Below are 11,660 nucleotides of genomic sequence, written 5' to 3' on the forward strand. Positions count from 1 at the left end.
ATGGTAAGTAGCGTGTTGTCCAGATAGAGTATCGACTAGCATACATACATATCCCATAGTAGGCAGAGACTGTGGATTACCACATTGTACAATTCAGGCATACTTCTCGTCATCTTCGAATATCGAGAGGTGATCCCTCGAGATAAAAAAACTCATAATAAAAACCATATATACATTATAAATACTGTGAGGATATAAATATTTTTGTGAGGGTATTTGATACCTTTTGCTATAAAACACATAACGTTTGACAGACCGAAGCAGTCGTCAGTCAGCAGCGAGCAGTTGTTCATTACCAATTGTACCGGTTGGTCGGTTTGTGTAATATTTGTGGAAGTATATCCTAATGATATTTCTCTTTATTTTAATAAAAAATTTAAAATGAAAAGAAATAGCACTAAGATGTATTAGTGATATTTACTCACAATTATTTAAGTGATATTTCTTTTTAATTTAATAAAAATCGCTTCATTTCCTAACAATACAGTGATCGAGTCACTCACCCCTGGGTACGCTTCTACAGACGCCTTCCCGCCTAGATTGATGAGACGTCCATCCGTTCGTAGTAACAGGTTCAAACCACGCTCGCCTGGCTCGCCACCTAGAATTTTTTTTTTTGCAAAAATGTATTTTTTTTTTGACTCAAAAAGTTTTTTCGAGATAAAAGTCCGTCTTTATATTTTCACGGGATAGAATGTAGCTTCAATTGAAAAACAAATTCAACATCGGTTTAATAGTTCCCGAAAAAAGCGCGTTTTAACAAATTCTGCAGATTCATATTATGTTTTTATAGTATTGTTGCTATTGGAAAACAGTTTCAAAACAAGAAATTACTATTTATAGTTATTAATTATCAACTAGTCAGAAATAACTCATCATCTATATATATATATATATATATATATATATATATAAATGAATCCCTATTTCCCTTGGTCACGCCATCACGCGTGAACGGCTGGGTCGAAGTCACAATTTTTTTTTGTTATTGAAGGATCTTATGAAAGAAAAATACAATGAAGTTGAGCGGACGTTAGATCAGCGATTGACAGCAAATTCATAGTTGACAGGACAAAGTCTGTCGGGTCAGCTATTAGATGATAAAATCTCATCTCACCGTTCATTCCGTACGGTTGGAAGGCCCTTCGCTCAGTGAGTACTGAGAGCTGCACCGTGCGACGGAACACCAGCTCGCGGACCACACCGTTACCTCCTAACCAACGGCCTGAAAAATTATATACTTAAAATTATAATTATTTTTGTTTACACATTAATACAACGTACAGCGGGTCTCGTTGGACCCGGTTTAGGGCTGCCATCACTTAAATTGCCGACGCCGGGCAAACACTGCAAAAATCACGGACATTTGAGGGAAATATGGGTTTTTCCCCGGGCACCTCTGAAAAAATATTTTTTGCAACGCACGGGGCACAGGTGTGGATGTTCGATCGTCGATTATTCTGCCGTGCCTTCTAGAATTCGGGTTATTATTAAATAATTTTTAACTAAGATTTATTTCAATTTATCGCTTATCTACAAAAAAAAAAAAAAATCCACTGATAACAAAAGTGTCCACTTTTTAACAACCCCTACCGGACGGCTCCCGGATGCCCTTCAAACTAGGACGAATTCGGGGAATTCCGGACAGATGGCAACCCTAACCCGGTTCCACTTGGACCAATTGGACCCGTACTCCATTATACATCGATTCCATATTTTAAGTTTAAGAGAAATACACTTTAAGTTACTCTATTTTAAGTCTAGAGTCGTACCTCGTCCCCCCGAGCCGTCCCTGAGCGAGAACTTGGTGACGAGCATGGGGTACCGGCGCTCCACAATCTCGACGTCGGTGATGCGCGTGTTCGTCATGTGTGTGTGCACGCCGCCGGTCCCGTGCCAGCCTGGACCCTGGGAGGACATGGATTATATAATAGTGTGGGATAAAATGCCGAGACAAAACACCATCTTCATACAAATCACTATAATTAACTCAATTTAAACTACGTCTTTTAATAAAATCACGTCCTCCTCCCCTGACTTATTCCCACACACGCCATCTTATTTCCCTATCCCCTTACTCCCTCTTTCCCATACATCCCTCTCACTCCCACAAGTCACGTTTCGTTTCCCACAGTAGTACGTTGGGATGATATGATTGTATTGACCATTTCTGGTATAGTAATGATGATTTAGTTGGTAACTTTACAATAGGGTATGTGACTTATTTTTATTTATAACTTTTAAAAATACGTACGTCTTATTCTGAAACACAAGAAATCATTGAAATCTGATGAAAAATCTTCAAGTTATAAACCATTGAAATTAGGTGTAAGGGTTGAGTGTAAAAAACAGAAAAGGAACGCAATGAGTGTGTACGATAATATACATAACATTACTAACCAGAGTATTATCCATGTTCCATTTTTAGAGGCAAAAGTGTAACACGCATGTTTCACTTACTATATTACTAGCGACCCGCCCCGGCTTCGCACGGATGCAATGCTGACTAATGGATGTTATTATTATACATATAAACCTTCCTCTTGAATCACTCTATCTATTAAAAAAAACCGCATCAAAATCCGTTGCGTAGTTTTAAAGATTTAAGCACACATAGGGACAGAGAAAGCGACTTTGTTTTATACTATGTAGTGATGTCACAAGTGCCTATAAAAGTAAATGTATACTTACTGCCCCGCTGCCTCCGGCGACAGTTTCATAATAGCCCCAATCAGTTTCACCGACCGTCAAGTTATTCATACAGCCTTGTGAAGCCGCGCACACCTAGAAACAAAGGGTTATAATAATCAATATATTTATGCGCCGTATTATTTTCAACAGAAAATCCTACTAATATTATAAATGCGAAAGTTTGTGAGGATGTACGTATGTTTGTTCCTCTTTCACGAAAATAATACTGAACGGACATTTAAATTATTTTTTTACGGTTTTATCGCGGTTTTAAAATTTTAGTTTTCTCCCGACGTTTCGAAGATTGCAGCATTCATGGTCACGGGGGGGACTGAGGTGTTGTTCATCCGTAAAGTCAAAGTTATAATATCTACCAGTGGCGAAGCGTCCATACAAGCCGATTCCCACCGGCTTCCCTTTTAGGTTTTCGGTAATACTAAACAAAATATTTAATAGGCAAATATAAATTTACAACATACCAGACAGTGGACAATAATTATAATAGCTTAACTTATTAATTAATGATCACTTAATAATGACATCTATCGGCGAATAGCCCATTGTTTGTTAATTTAATCGATATCGATTACCTATTTTAAATAACGTTAGATGGCGCACTTAGTATTTAGTTCCCCAGAAATTCCGTTACCAAAGTGAAATTGTGACGCCACTGGCGCAAGGTAACCCGCTGTCAAGCGGCTTAATGTCGTAGTATGTTTTTTAATATAGATGGCAGCACTTTGTATGACTTTCTATGCCAGTGTTTGTCGGAATCGCGCGGAAGATATGGGCAAAGGTAACCCGAGCATTTTCGGCTTCATGTTAACCGACTTTGTATAGTTGTCACTTTTTACGTCCATTAAACATCATAATTTATTATGCTACTAAGTTGCGGTGTTTGTAAATTGTCATGTTCATTTTATTTTTTGATAGTTTTGTGATATTAAGTAACCAGCGCTTTGTTTATTTAGAAACTACAAGTAAATGTGTATTATAATGGAATTAACTACCTGTGATCAGTTTAATGTCTACCTTTACGTAAGTATATTATTAGTCTGTAATTTCACATATTAGTATTTAGATGGTTAAATATTAAAAGTAGATCTGAAAGTTTTTGATTTTAGACACAAAATGTGTGTTAGAAAAAATAAGCACTTACTTATTATATTTTACTGAATTTAAAACGATAGAAGCAAAAGTTAACGAATAACCTTTCTTTATTATTTTAATTGATAATTATATACGTTTATCATGAAAGTATCTTTAAACTGTTGGTCTGTTTGACGATCGTGATACCTATTTCTATATGGGGTAATTACATTTAAAGTTTTATTTTGAAAAAAAATAACAGATATTTATTTGGAGGTAGTGTGGTTATAATTTTAATACTTACTTTTGTTGCTTTTATAACAAATTAATAGGTAAGTACTTATGTTTGTGATTAATGGAAGGAGAATTATCTACATTTATTGTTCGATTTTATAAATTTTTCAATTATTTACGCATAATAGGTAATTTAGTAGGTATGTCAAAGTTAGACGATTTCGAAGCAAGACTAATGCGTTGTCTTAGTTTTTGTTTTCCCATAAATTGCTCCCGATATCTTAACTGACGCCAAATATTTCACACCGGGTTACCTTTTGAAAAATTTCACCCTTCGCCACTGATATCTACCTACATTTCACAAATATATCTACAACTTTTTAAATTTTTTAGCTGTTGGTGGTCCGATCTACGAAGAATGAGCTCACAGTAAGATATTAAAACCGCGATAAAATCCTTAAAATAGTTTAATTTAAATGTCTAACATTCGCGTAATCATAAGAAATCATTATACGGATTTGGATGAAACTTTACAATAATATTGGTTATACATCAGAATAACATAGGCTACAATTTATAATGATTTTGTATACTTTGGTCATAATATAACGATACATATCAAGTCGGATTTTTTTTCCGGAAAATCACTTCACTCGGGTAACACCGCGAGCAAAAGCTAGTATAAAATAACAGAGAAATTCCTCATGCCTAATATAACATTATGATATTATTGTCACCTGGAATGCTTTGAGAACGACGTCTACAATCCTTTGTGATGTGAGTACGTTCCCTCCAACCACTGCCGCGCCCTCCGATGGGTCCAAAATGGACCCGGATGGAATTATAACTTTTACCGGGTTCAGACAACCCTGTAAAAAAACACAAATATATGGTCAGCCCAAACGAATGTACTAATTACAAAAATACGATCCTTATTAATTTATATATATAAAAATGAATCCTTATTTCCCTTGGTCATCGCATCAAGTGTGAGCGGCTGGACCGATTTCACTGTTTTATTTTTGTTGTGTTTGTTATTGTCAGGAGAAGGTTCTTATAAAAGAAAAAAATCAAAAAATTGCGCGGAAACTTAGAAAATTTAAGAAAACTTAACGACAATATTGATTTTATATAACTGTCAATTGTTTGAGATAACTGTCGGCGATTGACAGAATGCGCGCTGCAAATTCATAATTAAGACGGGACAACGTCTGTCGGGTCAACTAGTTACTTATAATTCGTACATCAATTTTGGATATACGTTGTCAATACAGGACATATAGAACCTTACTGATGGTAGGATATATTTTGTATCCGCCCGGATAGCGACCACCGTACACAGGGTGTTAAAAACCGCCATAGTGGCCCATGTTACTGTGTTCGGGATCAGCCTGTGTATATCCGGTTCTAACAGGCCGGCATAATTGTGTCGACTGCCGAGGGGTAATCATCTCTCGTCAGTCGACTCTATTGGACCCCACTCCACTTACCATCAGGTGCAAATGGGTCATTTTATCGTGCACATAAAAGAACTCTCAATCCGAAAAAAAATTCTGGTTCTGAGGCATAGAAATCATCATCATCATCATCTCAGCCACAGGAAGTCCACTGCTGAACATAGGCCTCCCCCAAGGATCTCCACTTCGATCTGTTGGAAGCCTGCATCCAGCGACTTCCTGCGACGTTAGCCAGGTCGTCCGTTCAACTTGTAGGAGGAGGCATAGAAATAAATTGTATTAAATAATTTATAGTATAAATACCTGGTTGAGTGGCACGTCGTGTCCGACCATACAACGCAGGCAGTATATGAGAGCCGACATAGTAATAGCTCTGGGAGCGTTCAGGTTGCCCCACACTTCCACACCGGTGCCACTGGAAAATACAATAAATATAGTATTTTATTCTGGTTATCTATTAAATAATAAAAGGTTTTGTTCGCATCTTCCCCTTTGTGTAAAATGTTTCCCAATATAAGAGTCCCATAGCGTACTCCTTTGAGTTAATAAAACAGCTAATAGTTAATAATAATATAATCTATATTAAATAAAAAAAATATTTCGTTCACATCTTCGCCTGTATGTAAAACTTCTCCCAATATAAGAGTCCCATAATGCATTGTTTTGAGTTAAACAAAACAGCCAACAGATAATATAATCTTAACATGATAATATGTCCTTTAGTCTGATTAACATCGAAATAAAATCAGCGGTTTTGTGCTATAACTTTCAAACATACGACCCTTCACACGATACCATTTCTATTCTACTTATAAATACTTTAATATTATAAAGGAAATTATCTTAGAAAACTTTGAAACAATTGAAGTTTTGAACATGTTGAAACTGAACCGTTTTTTTTTAAATTGTCACACGGAAGGTCTTTTACGGAAATAGTTTTTTACACAAGCGCAGCTGCGGGAAATAACTAGTTAAAGATTTTATCTTACGTGAAATCACAGATAGCGCTGCCCAGCTCCTTGTCCAGTGTTACGGTGAGTGTTATAGGCGTCCCATTGTCCATATATTCAGTGGCTTTTAAAACTGTTGTACCAGTCTTCGCTAGAGCATTGTTTGCTATCTCCTTTAATAATAATAACATTATGAGGGTACTCGGTTGTGAAATTTAAAAAAGGTATACGTAGTTGAAATTTATTATAGCGACATCTAGCGGTCATTTTAGTAACCTTTTAGATACATGTATTAATATTTTTTTAAAAACACGCATATTTCTCTGTTCTTTTTTTTAAAACTTTCTTGTGAACGGCAAAGTAACCCACTGCATTTGATGGTAAGTGGAGTGGGGTCCAATAGAATGTCGACTGACGAGAGATGATTACCCTCAGCAGTCGACACAATTATGCCGGCCTGGAACCGGATATACAGAGGCTGACCCCGGAACGCGACACTTATGTGGGCCACTATTGCGGGTTTTAACATCTGTATGGCCGCTATCCGGACGGATATAAAATATATCCTACCACCAGGAAAAAAAATATTAAAGGCTTGTCTGTCTGTATGCCGCTTCTATTAAAAATTATTAAATTCAATCAACAGAAACAGTGCTAATTAAATTGACCTGTAATCACAAATACATTAAGAAAACAAAGTAATTAAAAATATAATTCGAATATACCTTAAGCATATCCCTTACAGCAATTTCAGCGTTCTTCTGTATATGTGACATGTAAGCTTGCACCACGTCCAAGCCGTACTGATCTATCAACTCGCCCACTAGCTGTATACCCTTGAATATATAATAATATTAATTTGATTTTTGCAAATTAGATGACAGGATAGTTTGAATGGTTAAAAATGAGTATTTTTTATAACGTATTGTTGGCGCCGTAATTTAATAAGCTCTATGCGGCCCGCTATTCTGCCACACGGCGGGCTGCGCCGTGACACGGCGATCAACGGGCCGCACCGACGACCTTGCAGTCGACGCGGCAGTTTAAAACAACGAATCACCGTCGCTTCGCGGGCATCAGTTGAACCGACGCGCACACAAGATTGGCGAACCGGTGATGGCCAATAAAACGGAGCGTCGGCGCGTCGGGTGTGAGGATCGGCCGGGAACCCCCGTCGCAGCGTCTCTTTGGCAGCCAACAACGGTCACGAACACAATAGCACTGTTTTGCATTCCAACAAAACAGATATTATGTGTAGAATAAAACACACAGCGTTGATGTGAAGAAGCTGTCTATGGTTATGCTTTGTCTATAGTTATATACCTGTATAATCTGTGGATTCTGTTTACTTACACCTTCTTCTCACCAGAGGCGCCACTGTCGTGACGCTTGTGGCGAGTTGACAGTTATTTGAATCATACGTGTCTTCACTCACCTGCAAGAGTCTTGCTGCAACGCTGTGTGTTTTATTCTACACATAATATCTGTTTTGTTGGAATGCAAAACAGTGCTATTATGTGCCTTCATAAAACACACAGCGTTGATGTGAAGACCTGTTTGTTATCTGCTGGTGAGAAGGGAGAAATTAAATACCCAAACGCTATGTGATTATTATATTTACCACAATTATATATATATATATATATATATATATATATATATATATATTTTATTTAAGTAGAAAATATAAAAATGAAAATCATATAATTCTATCATTTTGATCACAGTTATAAATTCTATTCTCATTATAAAGTAAAATAATCAAACAAAACAAAAGGATAATAATAAAATAACAATTCCTTATTATAAGGTAAAATAATCAAACAAAACACAACAAAAATAACAATAATAATAAAATAATAACTATTGTTTATATAACTGAGAATGTTCTCTGCAACAAATCTTCAGAATGATCATTCCGTCTTTGTACTCTGCGGCAATAATGATTGGTGAATGTTGACATACTCCTCCAATTACCTCTGTCTAATATTTCTTGTACAGGTCTATCTTCTACCCAACTCTTTGATGCTACTGCTGATCGAATGCTGCCAGGGGTGCATCTATTTTAACTTCCCTGAAAATGGACCTGATCCATCCAGCTATAATTGTCCTAGAAGCTGGTTTAATGACTCCCATAATGGAAATAAAAAGGCTTATTATATTACCACCACTGGCTCGACGGTTCTTGGAAATTTTTAAGAGTTTCATGACATGTCGGACTGGGCAAATATTAACATTCTGGTTCTTTAACAAAAGCCAACCTGATTGTTGATGTGTTCCTGTGTCAGTTTTTGAACCAAATTTAGGCCACAAAATAATCTTGTCATTTTCAATAACAAGACTTTCCTCAGTCACCTCTAGCAAGGTTAGGTCATGTATTCTGCGACCAGATGCCAGAAGCAATATTAAAGCTGTACGCCTTGATATGTCAAAAGTGTCTCACAATGCGGAGTAGCTAACAGCCAGTCAAATAATATTTTAGTATCCCAGATAGGCGTCTTTTTAGTTGGTATCCTAGCCAGCGATATGGCTTTTAATATTTGCTGAATAAAAAGTTTTTATTATAATTTTCTTTCCACGGTCTACAATGAGTAAATATGGCTGACTTGTGTAGAAGAATTGTATTAAATGCTAGGTTTTCTTTAAGAAAAAGGTTTGCTAAAAATCGAGCAATATCTTCACCCTTTGGAGATTTATCATTAGTGTCATTTGATTTACACCAGGATTGCCAGCGCTTAATCGGAGCCTTATATGTTTCCAGAGTTGAAGAACGCCAGCTGCTATTTAATAATTTTTGTTCATCTACACTCCAATGCGAGATGTGTTCCGACCACCCCCAACCTTCCAAGCCTGGAGATGTATCTTGTCCACCTGGGTAGGTGGTTGCCTGGTGGTCTGATCTATGAGTACCCTCTGCAGGTGCAATATGGTTATTGGATCCTCTATTGCTCGAGTTTGTAGGTCTGGTAACCAGTAACATTGGGTCCACTGGGGTGCTATCACTATGTAAAGACCCTTCGCGGTATTGAGGTGCGATAGAACTCTGGGAATTAGATTGGGTGGTGGAAACACCCAAGCAAGATTGTAGTCCCACTCGCGACTGAATGCGTCGCAGTATACTGCTGATCCATCTTGTGAATCCAGCGTGACGTAACTGGTAACGACGGCGGTGCTTTCGGATGCGAACAGGTCTATATCCGGAACTCCCCATTGTCTGAATATGGCTTCCGTGGCCTGGGGTAACAAGTGCCACTCGGGTACTGGCCGACCCCTCGACAGGCGGTCTGCAATGCCGTTTAGCCTCCCCGGGAGGTAACATGCCGACAGCGTTATGTTGAGCTGCTCGGTTAGCTCCAGAAGCCTGCTGGTGAGATTTAGCAGTGCTATTGAGCGAGTGCCACCTTGATTGTTTATATACGCCACTAGTGTACGATTGTCTGACTGCACTAGGATATGCGCATTTGACAAATTTACCTGCCGACTCTCTATGGCCGCAAAACTGCGTACAATTCCTTTACGTTGGAATGCCAGTTCCGCTGGCGTGATGTCCACCTCTTGGCCAAGAACACCCCATTTAGTTGGGCACCCCAGCCTGCATCCGATGCATCTGTGGTGAGGAAATGAGTAATTTCCTTTCTTTGAAGAGAGACCGTACTGTGCTCTATCTCTTTCAGCCACCAATTTAGGTCTTGTATCACACAGGGGGTTAGTAGCCTTCTCTCCCGAGGTCTGGTCTGTTTGAACTGTCTGAGAAAAACCTGGAATTGGCGGCAATGTAAACGGCCCTTGGGTACTGTATGGTTGGCAAAATTTAGTTGCCCTAGCAAGCTCTGAGCCTGTCTTAAGGTACAACTCTCTACCTCTAAAATGCCCCGAATGCTCGTTTGTATTGACTGAACTTTTTTGAAGGGTAAGTTTACTGTCTGGACTTGAGTATCCCACCTGAGACCCAGATACTCTAACTGCTGGGTAGGGATTAGTGTTGATTTTTGGTAATTTATATGCCATCCTAGAGACTCTAAGAGAGTCACGGTTTCCGTAACCTGTTTGGTAAGGCTGAGACAATTCTGGTGGGCCAAAAGGTAATCGTCTAAATATACTATAATCCTGATTCCTCGAGCCCGAAGGATTTCCGCAATCCAATTTGATAGGGCTGCAAAAATTTGAGGAGCAGAGGATAGACCGAAAGGTAAGGCTGTTAATTGCAAGATTTCTTGCTTGTATATGACGCGCAGAAAACGCCTGTGTGTTTCCGCTATGGGTAGATGAAAATAAGCCTGCTGAAGGTCTATCTTCGTTAACCAATCCTGACTTTGAAGGAAATCCATAACGTCCACCTGAGAAATTAATTGGAATCTTTTTGTAGCAACATAACTGTTGAGGTTCCGGAGGTCGAAAATAGGACGTACCCCCCCATCTGGCTTCTGAATCAAAAACATTTTTGAAAAGAAACCAGAATTTATTACCAATGGTTTCTCTAGAATATTCTGGGATTTTAATTTGATTATGACCTCTGACATTTGGTCCGTTGTCTTGGTTGTTAAAGCTCTTTGTATATGGCTGTATGGATACTGCAAGGGGGTTTTCGTTTGAAAGGTATACGGCCATAGGTTATAATCTTTTGAATAAATGGGCCTGCGCCCAATTCCTTCCAAACTTTTAAATGATTTCTTAAACAACCCCCTTCGAAGTGATAGTCACTTTTGTGATGTCTTTGGATTGTGCTTGTATTCTGAGCCTTTTTTACTGTGACGAAAGGGCTGATTCTTCTTAAAATCTGGCTTATTCTTTGGAGTGCGGTGGAACTTATTATCATGATATTTGTTCTTCCTAACATCCTTATTATGTGTAACACGGTTAGAATAAGAAGATGTTGATGGTTTGTCCTCTTTTATGTAGCTTGGAGTATTTAACCAAACCTGTGTACCACCCAAAGACTGTATGACTGGCAACAATTTCTCACGTCCAAATAAATACTCAGAGCTTGGCGGGATTCTCTGTAATGTGGCTTTTAAATTGGGATTGGCTATCTCTTTTAAAATTCTATCACGCCTAGTCTGTATACATTCTCCCCGCTTGCCACAAATAACCTGCATTATAGTCTCCCACTTCTTATTACTCTCTGAGTTAGGTCCAAAAGACCCGTTAGTTTTTCTACCAAGGTATTAGAATTTATATTTTCAGGGTTAGCGGCAGCCCAATTTACCAGACTCTGAAGACCTGTTTGTAATAGCTGCCG

The 11,660-nt window shown here is 38.2% G+C and overlaps 1 protein-coding gene across 1 annotated transcript in view; it reads right to left on the minus strand.

Moving 5' to 3' along the window:
* The window catches only part of LOC115444476 (5-oxoprolinase), a 34,955-nt gene that overhangs the window by 509 nt on the left and 22,786 nt on the right, over window positions 1–11,660 (minus strand). The window contains exons 21-28 of the mRNA XM_037440614.1: window positions 7,147–7,257; window positions 6,461–6,594; window positions 5,775–5,886; window positions 4,752–4,883; window positions 2,692–2,784; window positions 1,773–1,908; window positions 1,118–1,225; window positions 504–601 (exon numbers count right to left, since the gene is read on the minus strand). Coding sequence (XP_037296511.1) covers window positions 504–601; window positions 1,118–1,225; window positions 1,773–1,908; window positions 2,692–2,784; window positions 4,752–4,883; window positions 5,775–5,886; window positions 6,461–6,594; window positions 7,147–7,257 — 924 coding nt within the window. The remainder of the gene's footprint in view (window positions 1–503; window positions 602–1,117; window positions 1,226–1,772; window positions 1,909–2,691; window positions 2,785–4,751; window positions 4,884–5,774; window positions 5,887–6,460; window positions 6,595–7,146; window positions 7,258–11,660) is intronic.

This window comes from Manduca sexta, chromosome 4 (genome assembly GCF_014839805.1).
Source record: "Manduca sexta isolate Smith_Timp_Sample1 chromosome 4, JHU_Msex_v1.0, whole genome shotgun sequence".
Taxonomy (NCBI): domain Eukaryota; kingdom Metazoa; phylum Arthropoda; class Insecta; order Lepidoptera; family Sphingidae; genus Manduca; species Manduca sexta.